Genomic DNA, 19,870 nt, shown 5'->3' with positions numbered 1-19,870 from the left:
TGTAAGGATTTAGGGCCTTGCTTAGGGACACTTCAGCAGGGTAGATCCTTGAAGCCACATCCAACTCTCCAAGCTTTTTCGCTGAAAAAAGACGCTTGGAACTGTTGAAGGCTCCAACAGTGAAGGAAACAGTAAAGTTGTGGGCCGGAAAAACAAAACAATGAGCTGAAAGATGCTAAAACGTGCCGCGGAGCTGAGGAGAACTGCCGTGGAATGATATTTCTCTGTGAGCTCTCCAAGTCACTATGATCAACCCCCTTCACATACAAGAAGTCATGTGATCCATTGTTACTAAAAAATATTGATTATAGCCACTTAAAAAAAAATATTCATATGATTGAATAACACGTCCCACAAAGGAGAACTTTGTTGCTGCTGTGATCTAGCACTCTGCTCCCATATCAGCCTATTCTTTTACGGACTTCCTTGAAACTTGACTAAATCTTGTAATCCTCAGCCAGGGGTAGAAGCCACGGAAGATTAGCACAGCTCTGCTCAAGGTTTAAATTCAAAGCTTATTTTATATTTTGTAAATCCCTCAGAAATCTCTGGGCTCATCCCCATTACTGCCACACAGACTCACAGGAATCCAGGACTGTCCCTTAAGAATTTTCTAACTCCTCAGTATGTGTGTGACCATGTGAGTCTTGGCGTGTATGTGTTCGTGTGTGTGAGATTGTGTGTGTGTGTGTGTGTGTGTGTGTGTGTGTGTGTGTGTGTGTGTGTCTGTTTTATGTCTCTTATATGTCCGAATGATCGTTTTCATGCGCAGAAATCTGAAAACTTGATACTTTTTTGTTTTTTCTGATGAATTTTAGAGTGCATGCACTTACGTTTTTATTATGTTTCCTCCTAAGACCTTACAGCTACTGTATGATGGCTGAGAAAAGCCGAATAAAAGATCTTCATTAATGTTGCCATGTTAGAGAATTCCATTGAAATTATATGTTTATGTTTGTGTCAGTGTCAGAACATGTACTCCCACTATGTGAACAGCCACACAATCATTTGTTCTTCATGCATGTAAACATTCATCTAACCTAAACAGGTGTAGACAGTGACACTGTGCCTGGGTCTGGTCCCGTGTTAGCAGACCATTTAACCAACAGGACAGGAGCTAGAAAAACAACATCCTAACTTTTAATTAAAAAAATGATTGTTTACACGAAGCAGAGAGGGAGCAGAGCACAAGACGGACCATAGCAGCTTAACTGTGGTCATGATCAGGAGGTGATTATTTTATGTGATCTTAAAGGAATATTTTGACATTTTGGGAAATACCCTTATTCTCATGTCTGTACTCTAAATATGTAGCTTAGTTTAGCACAAAGACTGGAAATGGTGGGAAACAGCTAGCCTGGCTCCGTCCAAAGGAAACAAAATCAACCTACCTGCACCACTAAAAGTTCACTAAGTAACAAGTTATATCTCTTTTGTTTAATCTGTACAAAAGACAAAATGTCTCCGCTGCCTGTCTGGCAACCACACAGTAACTTGAAGTAACTTACTAATTATGGCCAAGAAAGAGTCTGGCACATAGCCCCTCATAAAACCACATGTTTTTTTACATGGTTTTTGTGGGTTTAATATTTGCCACTCTCCAGATAGGTCAGAGGTCATGTCTGACTAAGGTAAGGTTTTAGGGCCTTGCTTAGGGACACTTCAGCAGGGTAGATCCTTGAAGCCACATCCAACTCTCCAAGCTTTTTCGCTGAAAAAAGACGCTTGGAACTGTTGAAGGCTCCAACAGTGAAGGAAACAGTAAAGTTGTGGGCCGGAAAAACAAAACAATGAGCTGAAAGATGCTAAAACGTGCCGCGGAGCTGAGGAGAACTGCCGTGGAATGATATTTCTCTGTGAGCTCTCCAAGTCACTATGATCAACCCCCTTCACATACAAGAAGTCATGTGATCCATTGTTACTAAAAAATATTGATTATAGCCACTTAAAAAAAAATATTCATATGATTGAATAACACGTCCCACAAAGGAGAACTTTGTTGCTGCTGTGATCTAGCACTCTGCTCCCATATCAGCCTATTCTTTTACGGACTTCCTTGAAACTTGACTAAATCTTGTAATCCTCAGCCAGGGGTAGAAGCCACGGAAGATTAGCACAGCTCTGCTCAAGGTTTAAATTCAAAGCTTATTTTATATTTTGTAAATCCCTCAGAAATCTCTGGGCTCATCCCCATTACTGCCACACAGACTCACAGGAATCCAGGACTGTCCCTTAAGAATTTTCTAACTCCCTCAGTATGTGTGTGACCATGTGAGTGCGCGTGTATGTGTTCGTGTGTGAGAGATGTGTGTGTGTGTGTGTGTTTTATGTTCAGAGCAGCCTTCCCATCACCACTCCCTCCCTGCTCCTGGCTTCTCCTCTGAGGATCTCCAGGAAGCCCAGTTTTGTCAAAAACTCCAGCCTCTGACGGTCCGTTGGCTGCACTTCACAGAACACACCTTGAGAACCTACACACAAACACACAAATAAACACACACACACACACACACACACGCAAAAGAAAAAAATCATTTAAAAAAATGTTGTTTCAAGACTGTTAAATGATTTACAACTAAATGAATTTAGTGTCTTCCCACTTGAATCCTGCTCGCATTAATGGAGTATGTTAAGTGTTACTTTGTAACTGCTCCACCCCCCCGTATTTTTCTGCTCTTCTGTTTAGTGTTGAGCCGGTGAGCACGGAGCAACTAATAGTTTTAACATTTCAGATTGTACCATCATAATCCTCATTTTGTCAGACGTGGGGGTTAATAGCACTTTTAGTATTCCATGACCGGAGTTTAAAGCAAATGAGGAACACACATACATACGAACACACAACGACTCAACACTCTGTCTTTACCGTTTGCCTTGAGCGCAGTGAGGAGGGCGGTTAGCAGGGTGCGGCTGACGCTGATGTCCACTAGCTCAGGCAGGGCATCCAGTCGCAGCTGAGAGGGGAAGTGATAGAGGAGAGAGTCCGGGTACTCACCCTGGTCCTCCTCCATCAGCTGGATCAAGTCCTACATAGAGGACACAAGGATGTTCTCACAGTGCGTTGCTGATGATAGATAAAGATCCTGAAAGATAACTTGGTCCTGTCCAGCCTAAATGATTGTTGGGTGGTGGACATTTTTCTTGTTGGTGCTTGTTGAGGAAAACGGCTTTTGAACCGTATACTCTATATTCCTATGTTGTTGTAGTTTCCTACAGCTGCCACTAGATCTTACTAATGAGCCATATTTGACTGACTGCACCTTACAAACTCATTAGACTAGGGTGCTTTCAAGTTACCCAGCAACCAACACCAAATTATTTTGGAGCATACATTCAATGCCTTGTAACATCAACAGAGTCTCTGCTGCATCAGCTTTTATTGTGTAGTCACAGACCTCTGTGAATGGTCTAATGTACTTCCTGTCTGAGAAACTGGTAAGAATTTTTTCTTGAGGTTTTCTTTGTCTAGTTTTTATGTAATAAATACACATTAAGGCAGATATATGTATGGGTAACAAAATACTTACAGTACTAAGTGATTACATAAAACACTGGTGATAGTTCATTAACCCTGTTTAGCCAGTAAACAGTAAATCCTTCAACTGTATCGCTTATACATCTGTGGCTGCAGCGTAAATGATAGTCACGCAAAGTGGGACTGTCAGTGTGCAGCATGACGCACAGAGTGGGCAGATAAATTCTCCACAGATGTCGGGTAGTGACTGTTTCTGTTGCTCACCACCGGTTCTGTTTGGCTCTTTACCCGAGACCACTGAACTGTTTGTCATGATGGGCAACAGCAACACTGTAACCAGGTGTGTTACAGTACATCCTCCCGTTTTCAAAAAAGATACTTTAATGTAAAGTGCTCTATATTCACAAGTGTGTACTTACCAAAAGGTTGTCATTGCAGAGAGGAAAAATAACTTGATTGGTCATGACTGGCTTTTCTCTACCATGACTACTGATCTATTTTTTTCTTTTTTCTTTTTACAACTGCATCACTGTTGGGCTAAAAGCACCTGGCAACACAATTGCCAAATCTGGTTGCCAATGCGGTGCACTGCTGATCCAGAAACTACAACCCCGTAGTAACATGGAGAGGTGGAGAGAGAATACTAAGGTTGTGTCTACATTTCTGTAAAAAAATATTGAGTCTAATCTGTGTCTGTGTGTGTCTAAGTGTATCCGTATGTGTGTGTGTGTAGGTGTGTGTTTTTGTGTGTGTCATTCGCTTTGTTTACCTGAGTGTGCCATCTAACTCCCAGTGGGTTATTGATTCACCACAGAGGGATCCAGATTGTGTGACTGCAGGTACTGATATGTCTAAACATTTGTTTTTCATGATTGTACATGTGTGTTGGGTTTGAGTGTCTGTCTCTAAAATGGTTAGACTCCTGTGCTGTTGAGAACGACAGAATAGCTATTGTTAAAAAGTGGATGTTCAGTGACTTCTTGGCTTCTTCTATTCCTCGTATTCACCTGTGTGTTGGGGTGTGTGTTGCCTCCTTTGGGTGGGTATTTGTCCCTCATGGCAGGCATCCAGCTGGCCTGGCACCGTTTGGCAAAGGAGCGAACATCCAAGACACCCAACACACAGCCACACACACCCAGCTCATCCTCCAGGATGAAGCTGTACTCGGGGCACAACGCCAGGCACGGTCCGAGACATCTATAGAAATGATAAATGAAAAGACATGACTGTTTAAAAATATGTGAAATGTGAATATAGTGGAGTAATGTGATAAATATCTATTATGGAAATGTTTTGAAATGCAGAAGATTTCACTCACTCCTCTTTCTTCCTCTCTCAAACACATACCTGTCTCCTACGACATCTGGGTGAGCAACACTGGACTCTTGGCCACCCTGAGTCCTCAGGTGAAGTTGGCGGACCATCCGATACAACTCCACCTACAGACACACACACACACACACACACACACACACACACACACACACACACACACACACACACACACACACACACACACACACACACACACAATGGAAAGACCATTGTAAAAGAATATTTGGTATCGGTTTGAGAGATGGCTGTGATTTTATGTCTCTGTCTCTTAGGCCGTGTGTTTCCCCTACCAGTGAGGGGAAACATTTTGAACTAAAAATCTACAGGTGACTGAACAATCAGGGTCCTTTAAGAAATCTCTCTTTAATTTTGCAGCATTTCTCCATATAAGGATCCTACTGTGGCACTGATTGAAAATTCCATAAATTTTGCAAGACTTTCCGTCACTAAGTCAGAGCATCTGCATGACCTAAAAATATTCTTCCTTCCTGGTTTGCTTCCAAGTAAATAGTGTACTTTCCAAAGCAGCTATGCCGAAATGTTTCAGCTGATGCAGTGATTGTGTATTCTGTATCTGAAAAAATTTACACAGATATTCCCTGACTTTCCCTATCTTGAAAGCACCTCTTTGACTTCCATGATATTCCATGAATTATCCTGGCATTATGTGTGAAACGATAATGTGTGTGGGTGAGACTTCTCCCATATACCTTGTCCTTGTTGTGGTAGGGCCTGATGTTATAGAGACGAGAGGTAGGGAAGAGAGGAGGAGGATGACTGAAGAGTTCACTGTTGCTGCCTATTGGGAGAAGCATCTACACACCACACAAACACACAAACCAAAACATATACGTTAATGCGGCTGAGCATTAAACGACCAAGGCAGGTAATAAGTAATTTACCGAATCCATGGAAAAATGACATGTTATACTAACACACACCCTACCTGCACCTCCCCAGACACACCCCCTTTGAACACCCATGGCTCTGACTCAACTCCCAGTAGGTCCGCCCCTGTGGTCTTCCCACACCCTACCACAGACAAAAACCGGATCTCAGGTTGGTGACATCATGCGGTTAAGGCCAATGAAATGCCAGAAAAGTTATCAGCGTAGACGGAAAATTATCGCACAGTTACACCTGCTTAAAATATTCGTGCCAACATAAAAGTTCAGTGTTTGAACGCATTACAGATCCTCAAGAGATGTTGGCTGAAATAAACTTCTTTTTCAGTTTTTATGCCGCTGAGATCCACCGAGCTAGTTGGGTGGCAATTGGTCAGGCCAAAGTTACTTGAGGTCAGGATTGATTTGTGCAGCAGAGGCTACCTTTAGTTACCTCCCTATCTATGCCTTAGATAGGGAGACAAAGAGTTTAAAGGTCATGCCTACTCACAGTGGAAGCAGTTCCTCCAGGAACCCAGGGTGGAGCTGTCACTCAACACTCGTCCATCTGAGAGAGGTAAGTGAGTGGGTGGGGCGGCGTGCAAGGCAACAGACAGAGTAATTAAAATGAGACAGCAACACCACACTAATCTACAGAACCTTTTCAATTATCCCATGTCCTCTCTCTAACACAAGTACTACATGTGTAGTATTGTGTGTTTAGATTATAGTATATAGTATGGTATAGCATAACAACGAATAGAAGAGCTATATTATACTTCAGTATAGTATACTAAGCTCTACTATACTATACTATACTATACTATACCACGCTATGCATATATAGCTACCCAGCTATCTATACAGAGCTTATAAACTGTATATATAGCTTAGTAGCTATACTAAGCTATAATATACTACACGATAGGAAAAGTATTGTTGAGTAGTATAGCATAATATTACTATACAACACTACATTATACTATGATATGCTATTCCATATTATACTATAGGGTAAATATTATAGGGTTGTATAGAATAACATACTACACATCACTGTACTATACTATACTATAATGTACTATAAGCTGAGTATTACTGGGTAGTATTGTATAGTATAGTATACTACTGGATAGCTATAGCTATATATAATGTACTATGATATACTATACTATACTATACTATACTATACTATACTATACTATACCTTGTGTTAGCAGAGCATAGTACATTCTAGTACAGGTAGAAGACCAAAGAATAGCATAGCACAGCATTTTACAGCACAGAGATAGTATGACAATAGTAACAACTCAGTATACAGTAATACAGTACAGTAAAACACATTATATTACTCTGTTTCCAGTATTTTTCCGACTACCATCTCTCTGTATCCTTACCCAGCCAGCATATGAAGGCCTTTGCCACCAGGGCGGTGTTCCTCAGGTCCCACACATAGGGGTAGAGGTCATAGAGCACAGCCCTGTTGGCCCCGGCCACCACGCTGCAGTGGAGCTGCGCTATGTCTTCACAAAGTGACAGGAACCTGGAGGCCCGACCACGCCACTCATCAAGCTGAGGACATACATACATGTAACAAGGTCATAAGGACACTGTCATTGTGACTATCATGCCCTAACATACACCATTTGTGTGACTAATGCAGAGTTTGAAGTTATAATTAGTAGGAAAAGACATTGAAATAGAGAATGTCAACTACACAAATTAAAATTTCACTAACAAGAAATCCACACAGAACAAACACCAACCTTCTGAGGCGGTGTCTTCTTACTGTTAGCGCTAACCAGGTTGCAGTTTGTTTTAAGCCAGGTCAGATCCTGTAGCAGTTTCTGGGCAGATGGGCCGTGTTCATGGGGAAGAAAGTGAAGCCCAACCAACAGCCGCACCTGGGACTCACTTAGCAGGCCCTTCCCACTGCAGACCCCCCGACCCTGGGCCTTCTGTCCCCGGCTTCCAGCTGAAGGTGCTCCCGGTCTGGTTCCTGGAGGCTGGTGATTTTGACTAGGCTGGTTTGACCTCTTCTCCTCACTGTCTCGCCCCTCCCTCTGCCCCTTGAGCTTAGTGGGTGACGGTGGGGGTGAGCTGGAGTTCAGGGGGAAGACCGGGAGTTTGGCCACAGCAGAGGTCCCTCTGATTGTGGAGGGGCAGTCCGATCTGTCCGGAGGTTTGCAGCGAGACATTGGATCAGAGGAACGCTGGTCTGCTCGTGTGCTCTGCCGACCTATTATGATTTTAGAAAAAAAATGGATTATGTTTTTAAGCACAAATACAATGCTGTGGTCAATAGAAACTCTTGTTCCGTTTGTTGTCAACAAAGCACTGAAAAAATGGCGTTAAGGTATACATTGATTTCAGCGGTCCGTTCAAAGATCATGAACGTGACTGAGCAGCTGAAGCGTTTGTGTTCAGTCTAATATCAACACACAAATACACAAGCGCAGCACCAAATCCTAATTATTTTACCTGCTTGCAGTGGTTGGTTGAGTTCCTCCATCCAATCGTGTAGTGCAGAAGACAGAGCTCTATCAGGACAGTACTCACACTCCTCATCTAGAGCATTTAAAAACATTGTGTTACTATATATGAGGATACTAAATTACATATATTCATGCAGTGAACAATAGAGAAAACGACGCTCAAATTCCTTCGCATAATCAGTCAGGTGGACAGATCTATGCATTACTAGAAGATACACACCTTTCTCAGAAGGCAACTTATCTTGTGTTTGCTGGTCTGTTGAAGCTACTGCTAATGGATAAACTGAATATATATTCATATATAAATATGAAAATATAATTTTACACAGTTTCAAGAGGACTAACACTAAAACATGACAGGTGCAAATGTTCTTCTACATTACATTTTTTGCAAAAAAAAAATTCCCTTCTGTACTTACACTGCACTATTATGTCATGTGTATTTGAAAAAAAAATGAATTGTGGGAATTAAGACAATACAGCATCAACCAAGAAAATGACCCCAGAAGTGCAAGCAACGTAAACAAAGGCTGTCTGGTGTGATGAGTGTTCAATATGACAAACTCAAAACAAATAGACAAGGGCAATTAAAGAACTAGTATAACCAGATCAACTTGACCTTGATGCTTAAATGCAAAACATTAAACACAATTACATGTCTAATCTAACCTCTGATCCAACCTGTAATTCTTCCTACTCCAGAAAGTAAACATTGTTCTTGTTTTGTATTGTTTTCATCAAATTCGGACCACAGTAGAAATCAGAAAGTTAGGTCCCTACCTCTCAAAAACACTGCATCCAGTAATTACTCCACATACTACCAACAACCCATCCCCCTCCCGCTCATGTAATCATTAAGATTCCTTTCTCATTTCCCTCCACATCACAGGCCTCAGCCTGCCCTTCATCTCTTTCCTCATCCCCTCCCTTAAAGCCTATTTCTTCTCGAGCCCTCCGCCTTGTTTCTCCTCCACAGAGGGACCTTCCTCTCTTCTCATTTCTTCCTTCATCACACCACACAATTACCTCCATTACCACCTCTCCCCCCACTTCAGAAAAAACATCACAGTGGTGGCTCCCCTACATTTTTTAATCCAACTTCTTTATTTCCTCTTTCTTTCTCTGGCTGTATTCTCATGTATTTTACCGTCAGGGTAAATCAAATACAATAAATATGAGCCAAACGTGAAATTAAGGTGATGCAAAGGCTACCACAGCTCTACCACTGTATGGGTCTTACACAAAGTCTTATAGTACGAAGGCTCAGACGAAGCTCTTAATTCCGAGAAGTTAATTTACTTGTTGTGTAATATCAAACAAAATTTCTGCCTGGTGGTTAAAACTGTGTTTTGTTGCCAAGCAACACTGGCTTATTAAACACTTTTCCGGAAGTAATGAGACTAGCTGCACATTGCTGTGGTCTGGCAGAGCCAATATTCGTTTATTAACTCGGGACATCCCCTGCCTCATCAAGGCTACTTCCTCCTTTCATCTGCCTTCCCTTAGCCGATCCCCTCACCCTTCCATTCCTTTTTTCCGGCTCTGTACCAGCTCCCCAGCGTATGCAGTGGGATGTAGTTGGCTTCAAACTCGCAGTTAGGGTTGAGCAACAGGCCCCTAAGGTGGCTCCTCAGCTGAGGCTCTCGACCCTTGAAAGGCCCCAGGAAGAGACGTCGGGAATCGTAGTCATTAGCGTGCAGGTTGTCCCAGATGAGCGGGGGGCGCTGGAGGACAGATTCCACCTCAGCCAGGCAGTCTACAGAAAGTTTCCTAGAGATGACCTTATTGCCTGTAGGACCGAGAGAGAAAAAGAGTGAAAACTGTTTCTCTGAATAGACTATCAGGTGTCCCAGCTTTGCTCATATGTTCCTAACACAGTGATCGTGCATATATCTTGAATAGCTTTGTAGAATATTTGCCCTATTGAGCTGACAGTGACCTGTCTTTGTTCAAATAGGCCTCCTGGAAGTGCTTCTGTTTTCCTAATTCAATGTCCTATAGTGAAAACTTCTCAGAAAGTTGGAAAAAAAGACCTAATCCATCATACAAAGGTTGCAGATCCGAAGGAAGCATGTACCAATGCAATACAACCATACTTGTGATCAATGCATGAGCACCTGACCCGCAATTTTATCTGCAATTTGCAAACAACAAGAGTGAGCGAAGCATGTCAGGGCTGAACATAAATACAGTATACAGTATAATATACATGTATGTGTAGAGGAAAGTTTGCTTTGCCTTTTCCTCTAATGCTGTTTTAGTAATATAAATAATATAAAAAAACAACATTATGTTGCCCAATGTGACATTACAATGAAAATTTTAACAATCACAATGCAACAGAGTGGCTACTGGAGAATATCTTCTGATGCTGAAAAATAGAGACAAGATATAAAATTCAAGAAAAGAAGTAAAAGAGAGTGGGCATAAAGTGTGTACGTGTGCGCTTGTGTTCCTACTGTACTTCCATATGCATGTGGGCTGGATGTGCACCTAAATCACTTTTTGGTCTGTGGAGGAGGTTGTGTGTGGAGTTATTTGCATGTGTGCACGCTGAGCTCTCTTATTAGCCAAGAAACTGTAGGTCAACTAATGAGGCTAAAAAACCAAAAACAAGAAACTGTACTTAAAGATCCTGGTTTATGTCTGCAGGATTACAGCCACATTACACAGTACAGTGTGGTAAAGAAGAGAGTCTCACCCGTCCATATTACTGTTATGTTGGGCAGTAGGTCCTCTCCAACAGTCTGAAGGTATGGAGACTTAGATATACTGGGAGAACACAGAGAACCACAGTATTCTACAGGGAGAGAGAAAGAGTTACGTTTATTCATTAAGTGTAATGATCGATTTTATGAAATCCTGTAGACCAAAAGTTTTCCACCTCTACTCCTACCTGTTGGGCAAAAGAGGAAGACTGGTGGTTCCCCCAAGAACCGATAGATCTCATTTGTTACATTGACCTGAGCGTGGGCAAATGAAGAGAAGGCCTCGCTGTCAGCCTGACACATGGAGTGATCGATGTCATCAAACAGAATGGCAAATGCCTGGCAACCCAGGTCTGATACCTAGAAAGAGAGGGATGAGGTTGTATATGAGAGATTAAAGACACAGAGGGTCAAACAACGAATCGATGACATTCAGCAGTATTTATTATCTTATTTCATGTTATTATACCTGTCTCAGCTTGCGTTTGAGCAGTGTCAGGTCACAGGGAGAAGAGAAGACGATGTCCTGACCAGGAGAGAGGGCGTAAACAAACCTCAGGCCTCTCGACTGGGCCTCCACTATGAGAGTATGCAACTGACCTGAGAGGAGGAGGAGGAGGAGGAGGAGAGAAGAGAAAAAATCTTGAATTTGAAATTTAAGGTGAAACAAAATGAGACAGGCGGGCCAAAATAAAAGAGGAATAAAAATTATCGTTTTAACTAATAGAGAAGGAAGGATATATGAGGGAGTGTGATGCATGGAAGGGAGGGTAGTAAATTGAGAAATACAGAACTTTTTGCTAGAGTCATTCAATACAGTGCATATGCAAGAACAAAAAATGTAAACAACAATTGCAGATGTCTGGGAGAGGTGTATTTGTTCTCTCTAATCTCTATTTTATGCATCTCTGAGGGAATCCAGCTTGGCTCTAAAGCCTCCTGACTAACGCCATGCAGTCTTCCAGGGTACAATACAAATAAAATAAAGGACAACATAAAAACTGTTGACGCTTTTATGATGGTACTCAAAAATAAAATTTAAAAGTAAAATCAAAAAAGTCAATTTCATATTTGGCATAGTGAATATCCACCCTGATGGAAGAGAGAATATCTTGGTGCAGTTCCGGTGCAGCTCTCAAACTAGTTCGTCTGCAGTCAGTCTACAGTACATATTTGAGCTCAATTCATAAAAACATAAGAACTGTGGTACACCACCGATTTAGCATTTCACTCCTATAACATTGTCAGACACACGAGGGACAGTTAAAAAAAAGCTGATGGAAATTTATAGCTCAGCAGCAAAAACTGGTTGCATATATGGGTGGATGGATGCTCAAATACATAGCTTGACAGATGGGTAGATCGATGAAAGGGATGTCCTTACTCTCCTCTTCAGGAGAATACACTTCTCTCCACAGCAGTCTGTGCTTTAGGTCATCTTTCGGACCATACAGGTAGGTGTTCAACCCCCAATGTTGCATCCTGGTGGACAAAGACAGGGACATTATTTCATTGTGAAATCTGTGTATCAGGAGCAAGGCTGGGAATACAGATAGTAAGAGAGGGTTTTTAATTTCACAAATCAAACGTCAGAACTTTCATTTTCAATCCCTGCAATTTTATTCTTCTGCAACCACTTGATGCACAAGATGCTTTGTTAAACTCAAACATGTTTTTCTTTTACTTAAATACTCCTTTTTGAGCAACATCAAAGATGATCTAGCTTCTTCCATCCAGGCTTGCCACTTACAAAATAATATCTTAAAGCAGATCCAAGCAGTTAATCATTATTCATTAATCATTAAATTAAATTAGTGCTTTTTAAATTTAATTTGCACATGCATCATTTGAATCCACTATATCTAGATTCTGCAGATCACATTTTGATTGGATTTTATTTATATTCTGCTTTAAAGTCCTATTATTCTATAACTCTCTCTGTAAATACTTTGTAAATATAATTTATTTCTTTGGATTTATTATATCAGATGTCGGGTTGGACTCCTGGAGGGACAGAGAAGAAGAGCTGAGATTGATTGAATGAGGCAAGGACAGAGGGCGGGGGGGAAAAAAAGGAGAACAACAAGCAGTAAGAAAATACAGTTAGGTAGGTAAATATTAGGACAGTGACACAATTTTCGTTATTTTGCCTCTGTAGTCCACCGCAATGGATTTGAAACAAAGCCATCAAGATGTGGGACTCTGTATAAAAGCGGCTGTAACTCCTAAAGGGTTAATGTGATATTTCTGTTAAACTACTTGAATTAAAGCTGAAAGTCTACTCTTCAATCACATCTCGATGGCCTCATCAATTGTGTCACCGTCTAAATACTTATGGACCTAATTGTAGATCCACTGTATTGATCCAGGGGCTCAATGGCCGCCTCAGTTACAGGAAATGACCTCCTGAATTATAAATAGAGCATAGTACATGGAGTGAAACAATATCTACATCAGCATGCACTCACACACACACACACACACACACACACACACACACACACACACACACACACACACACACACACACACACACACACACACACACACATAAAAACATGAATCTAGCTCTCTCTCTCTCATTCTCTCTCTCTGGACATGGACCAGCTCTCGTCTTCCTTGACATTTGCGGGTGGACTGTGTTCTCACTCTCTCTCTGCTTCATTTCCTGGACAGATGGTACGTAAGTCGCCTCCACAAAGCTGCAGCCTACCTCCCTCAAACACACAACCACACACACACACACACACACACACACACACACACTCACATACTGTACACACATCCACAGCCCCACTCTGCCTAACTTATGCAACACACAGTGAATATGAATTTTGCCTGCACCCCACACTTGAGTCTAAAAAACAAATCTATAAATAAACCTGGAGCCCACACACTCAGCTGCTGCTACACTGACAAAGTTTTGGAAGTCAAATTCATCTTCATATTATCTTTATAAAGCAGTGATGGCCTGTTCAACAAAGTGTAGCTACATCTATACAGAAAACATGCATCGTAAGCATATATCACAAGAAAATCAAAAGAAGATTAGGGACATATTCCAGTGACTTGATCATGATTACGGATTGTCTGTTTTTATTACAAATATTATCAAATCATAATGATTGGAACCGAAATATTACAGTATGATGGTTTGGTCTGTATATTAAAGAACAGTGGAACGCAGAGAGCAGATAGAACAACTGATCTCTGGGGATGCAGGTGGCTCTTACTATTGGCTGCTGAGCTACAAAACTGTGTCACGGCTCCCAACAGGGATTTATGTCGTTCCACTCATATATCTCATAGATCAGTGTGTCATCAAGAATTAATTGGTTCCCTACAAGGTAAAAACATGACTCAATATAAATGCGGATGAAAAAGGGAATGCTACATACTTCATTAGTGTATAAATTCATATTTGACACACTGTTGTTCCATTACCAGTGTGTTCATGTTTTGATCTCCAGATGCTTTAAATGGCACTTCAACTGAAATTATCTTTCAGTCTTTTACCGTAGTTCACTGTGATGGAAATCCCTGTGAGCTAATGCACGCTAAAAGAGCGTGTCTCTCTTTGTGAGCTGATGAAACTGTTAATGAAAACTGCTGTTGCAGACTCAGTAAGGAGCTGCCTTGGTTTTGTTTAGTCAAAAGAGACTATTCTTTATGCTTCCGTCCTTTATATTGGATTACCGTCTCTTGGAGCACTCATATTTTATAAAACATTTGATTATCTCCTATTTTCCGTTGGCTTTTGTTCACATTGTTTATGTTGTCATGATGCTTAGGTCTCATCTGCAAAAGAGGGAGTCCAGCATTAAAGTGGTATCGTCGCATACTCTGTGGCCAACAGTGACTGAGCAGCTCTCTGGTATGAAGGTCTCTGCATGGAAAAAAACAATGCTGTTGCTATATCAAGAGCTTGGGGCCCAGCAAAACTTACCCCAGTAAAGGTTACGAGGACACATAAATTATGTCGTAGTTATTAGATTAAGAAAATGTAGCAAAAAATAACTTTTACTACCATTTATTCATTCTTCATTACAAGGAAGCAGAATATGTCAGAGTTGTTTTTACCACTGCATAGTTTAACAGAATTTAACAGGCTTCTCAATCCTAAGCAAAACACACTGGAGGAAACACTGAATACTTGTGTTTTTGTGCCATTAAATGGACATCAAAAAGTCTTTGGAATTCTGCAACACACCATTTACTGATAGTGCTGACATGCAAACATTGGACAATTCTACAGCCATGCTAGTGGCTCTGTGAGACTGTGCAGCTGTGTATTGAGCTAATGCTAATGTCAGCCTGCTAACAAGCTTTAGCAGGTTTTAGTTTAGTGTGTTACAATGCTAACATTGGCTAATTAGCACTAAATACAAAGTACAGTTTAGGCAGATGGGAATATCATTGGTTATGCAGGTATTATAGTCATAAAATAAGGTAATGGATAAACTGCAATTTTGACCTGATGATGGTGCTAGTAGAAAAGTTAAAGGATCACCAACATTATTACAGTTCACCTGGAGGGGAACATGAATGTCTAAACCAAGCTGCACGGCAATCCATCTGATAGTTGTTTAGACATTTCACTTAAAACCAACAAATGCCAAATTCATGGTGATCACCACAAGTGATCACCAAAGTCACAAGAATTCATCCTCTGGACACCACAATTCTGTACAAAGTTTCATAGCAATCTTCAGTAATCGGATTGTTGTTTAGAGACTTCAGTTTTCACCAAAGTGGTGGACTGACAGACAGAGAGTACCATCCCTACATCTGCAATGCTAGCATAGCTAAAAACAATATCTACGGAACCAAATGATCTCATATTTGATCCTTTTTTCTATCCTTAAACCATAAAAAAATGCATTATCTGCCCCCTCCTTCGCCCCCTCCTGTCATCCATGGCTGAGCCTCAGGCCTGCGGATGAGCCTCCCCTTTGCTACGGTGTCCTTCTGCGTTAGTGATTTCTTTCTGCTCTGCCTGTCACTGAAATGAACGTGGGTTTAGCCCAGAGGCCTCAGGTCAGTGGCTCCTAATCTCATACTATTCATGTGAACACAGAACCATCCCCTCTGACAAAGTTAAAAGGACATATGCACACCTGTGATCACATACTGTACATTCAGAACAGTATATGCAGGGTTGCAGACAAAAACCAAGTTAATTACAGTTTACAAGCTTCTTAAAAGGGTGGTGACAGACTTACCATTGAAAGAGAACTTTCCTCTGATCCATAGACCAAGGTCTCCCATAGAATCCTGGAGTGGAAAAATAAAAAGGAGTGCATACATGTCAGGTCAGTACACATGTTAGCAGGTGTATGTAAACCCTGAAAAAGAGACTTTAACTATAGATGTTATTTTTCCTGCAAATGTTAATTTCCCACATTTGAGTTCAGACAGATGCATATTCACCGAAAATACATCATGGGAATGAGGAAAATGCACTGCATGTTTGTAACTCAGTACTTTGTGAATATATATTACATTGTAAAATTTTCAATATAACATTGATAACACTGATGGCCAATATTAGTATATGTCATATATAGTTCCCTGTTTTTCAGTTCATCTGCAGCTCTGTATCTTTTCTTCACAAACTGGACAGTTATGAGCTACTGGGAACAAACAGCTGACATTACAGCTACAGCTCTGTATGTATGGGCATATAAAGCAATGAAAGCTCCTCCAGAGCTTTCAATGTGTTTGGCGGAGGCAAAATTCCTCTCCAGCTACACTCTTTTAGAAATGGGAGCCTCTCCAGTGTTCGTTTCCCCTCCTTTGTGTATTTGAATAAGTCTGCAAAGTGGGTGTGTGTGTTTGCATATGTGTGTACAGTAAGTGGGTCATAGTGACAAGTAAAACAGAACCACTAACAGTTGAGACTGCTTTCTGCTGCGTGCTTGTGGGAAGTGTGTATTTTGGTGTGCATGTGTATGATACGTCTACCTGTTTGCATACATGTTTGCATGCGAAGTGCTCCCCTCTAAGCCAGACCCAGTTACTAAGAACTCTGTTGGATGCCACCACATGGGATTTCGAAACACCCAGATTTGAGGGGTTCCACCAAGAATTTGTAATAAGGTGTGTGTGTGTGTGTGTGTGTGTGTGTGTGTGTGTGTGAGAGAGAGAAAGAGATGGAGAGAGAAAAAAAAAGAGAGAGAGAGAGAGAGAGAAAGTGTTGGAGCTAGAACTGCAAAGCATGTCATACTTTTATGAACAGTGCCATTCGAGTTTCCACAATAAACACGTCCAGGTGGGTCTGTGAAAGCAGATTAGCTGAAATTCATAGGGCTGGAGTGTTGAGACAGTGGACAAACAGACTGGTGCTGAAGCAGTTAGTCCACTGACCAAAACTAAATTGGCAACATTTTCAACCATCGATGTTTTTTTTTTTTTTTAATTTAACAACCATAAATACCAAACATTTGGATCCACCTTCTCAAATGTGAGGGTTTGCTGTTTTTCACTGTTTTATAATTCTTTAAGTAAGATATTTTAGGGTTTTGGACTAGTGGGCTGACAGAACAAAACATATAAGGATGGCTCTGCTAACTTGCAGTTATTTAAATCATTAAAATAAATATAACGGATGAAAATATTTTTTTAGTTGGAGCAATTGCAATTCAGCTTATTCACGAAGGTTACAGACATATTTCCGCATCATTTTAGCATCACATAGGAGTGCTCTCACTATCAATAAGCCACCCTATTATTTTGTGATAACATAAAATCTCATCATGTTCCTGATAACTACTCAACACAATATATTGTGGTATCATGGCAGCACAACTATAAAAAGTAACAAATGTTGGTATTGAATATTCTTTTGTATAATTGTGGATGTTTCGATGGGATTCACAAGAGACAGAAAGTTGTTGTTTTCACCTGCTCTCACTGGTATGAACAAAAATGTATGAAATGCATATGGATTGTTGTTATTGTTGTCTGTTGAAAAAATATTAGAAATCCTTCAGATTTCTTTACACAGAAAACACTACTTTTGTCCTTGTCATAACCTGTAGCGTCATTATTATTATTATCACTACTGCTAGTGTTGTCGTTATCTTCTCCTATTCTTTATCATCATTATGCACATTATCGTCACCCTTATCTCCATCACTTTCAACATCATCATCTCCAATATTAATGCTCTTCACTGGAAATATTTTTATTGGGGTCCTAAAATTGTCTTCTTCTTCATTGTTTCATCATCATCATCATCATCATTATCATCATCATCATTACAGCCTTCTTCCTCACATCCTGTGCCAGTATCTCCACCATCATCATCATTACTGTCATGTCATCCCAACAAAACACATCCTCAGTCTCCAGTCATCAGTACTATCATAATCATTATCATTACCATCTTAATCCTCATCTTCACCTTTAGCGTTATTATCATTATCAACATCCTCACAGCATCTTTGTTTCCACCATCATCTTTGTTATCATCCCTATATTCATCACTTTATCAATCATTATCATCATCATCTTCGCTACCACCAGCCATTATCCAGAGTATTTGCTTCCCTTAGGCTGCAGCCTTAGAACCAGTCATTACTGAAGGTTTTTCACCGCCTGCTCTTTGATCTCCACTTCAAGCCTGACTGATCACCACCACATCATCTCATAAAGACCTTTGCATCCTACCTACGCCAGGGTCCTTACACATATTCCCACTCCCACGCCCCCCCTTACAATAGGTGACCAAACATTGGGTTGCAAATATAGGTCAAACGGTGGTCTATTCGAAGTCGCCCCCCCAAGGGAAGAAAAACGAAAATCACATGAGCTGACAGGAGGTCAGTTATGAAGTCGGCCGCTCTTACCTTCCACCACTCCACAAAGAAACTGCTTCTTCTTCTCCTCCATCCTGTTCTCAGCCCCGCTGCTTCCCTCCGCTTCCAGTCGGCCCCTAATCAGTGAGGGAAGACGAGATGCTTTTCCCCTCTGTCAGCTTAGATACCGGGTATATTCTTCATGCTTCTCCTCGATCTGCCTTCCACCTCCTCCTCCTCTCCCTCTCTTTCTCTCTACTACAGGAGCTCTCGTGCTGCGTTCAGGTGCTCAGCAGAAACCCCTGCTTACGAGCACCAAAGTTGCAATTGCAGGTACAATAACGTGATTTATCATAATTAAGGATCATGAAAGATAAAAAAAACAAAAAAAAAAACAATCACAAAACTGTGCCTGCAAAAGAGGTCGTTTTTGGTGGCTGAGTTTTTTCAGCAAAATTATAACAGAGATACGCCTATCCAATTTAGGTTCATTGTTAAATATTAGGTTAAGGTTTAAATAATAATAAAAATCTAATTATAACTTTATTTTTTATAGCAACAAGGCTATCTAAACAGTTAGGGTACTTCAACGTGAAACAATAAATTATGCTAAAGTAAAGACAAACATAACTGTAAAATTTTAAAAGCAGAACTGTATACATATATATATATAAACAACAATAAAATAAAATTAGTATGGTTTTTAATGGGCATATATAGAGAGAACATATTTTCACAATTGAGACGAGAAGCTATTTGACTACAGCAGAAATCGTGTCTAGATCACCAAGTATTTCATTTCAAAGTGCTTTACATAATGCATTAAAACCACTAAAAAAGAAAAAACTGCAAAAAGAAAAAGAAAAAAAATACAAATTAAAAAAAATTATACTCGTTTAAAGAAAATTAAAAAGTGAAGAACAGTTACATAAATATGGCATAAGTACATATGGTAGATTAATTTGTTATATTTTTGTAGCAAGTTTGGGACTAAAAAAACTGCATCAACCATATTCATTGTGGCAGGAAAAAGCACAGGCGTATCTCAGCTGAGGTGATTCGCTTCCACGGCCCTGGTTTTATACCTGTTGCCTCTCTGACTTGGCAATGGGGGAACGGGGCCTCCTAAAGCCGTGCCCTATTTTGGCCTGCAGGGAACAGGGGACCTCGGACAGAC

The 19,870-nt window shown here is 40.7% G+C and overlaps 1 protein-coding gene across 1 annotated transcript; it reads right to left on the bottom strand.

Moving 5' to 3' along the window:
- Positions 1 to 854: 854 nt before the first annotated feature.
- On the bottom strand, positions 855 to 18,915 carry si:dkey-183c6.8 (protein O-GlcNAcase). Its single transcript, XM_040141174.1, has 17 exons — positions 18,745 to 18,915; positions 16,117 to 16,168; positions 12,279 to 12,376; positions 11,364 to 11,494; positions 11,083 to 11,254; positions 10,888 to 10,986; positions 9,706 to 9,975; positions 8,173 to 8,259; positions 7,458 to 7,930; positions 7,089 to 7,263; positions 6,203 to 6,259; positions 5,754 to 5,839; positions 5,518 to 5,622; positions 4,820 to 4,911; positions 4,480 to 4,669; positions 2,864 to 3,023; positions 855 to 2,468 (listed from the first exon to the last, which is right to left on the bottom strand). The coding sequence occupies exons 1-17, from the start codon at positions 18,785 to 18,787 to the stop codon at positions 2,332 to 2,334; spliced, it is 2,427 nt and encodes an 808-aa protein (XP_039997108.1). The 5' UTR covers positions 18,788 to 18,915; the 3' UTR covers positions 855 to 2,331.
- Positions 18,916 to 19,870: the final 955 nt, after the last annotated feature.

Source organism: Xiphias gladius, chromosome 12 (genome assembly GCF_016859285.1).
Source record: "Xiphias gladius isolate SHS-SW01 ecotype Sanya breed wild chromosome 12, ASM1685928v1, whole genome shotgun sequence".
Taxonomy (NCBI): Eukaryota; Metazoa; Chordata; class Actinopteri; order Istiophoriformes; family Xiphiidae; genus Xiphias; species Xiphias gladius.
The sequence above is the reverse complement of the archived record's forward strand: the minus strand, read 5'-3'. Positions and strand labels throughout refer to the sequence as shown.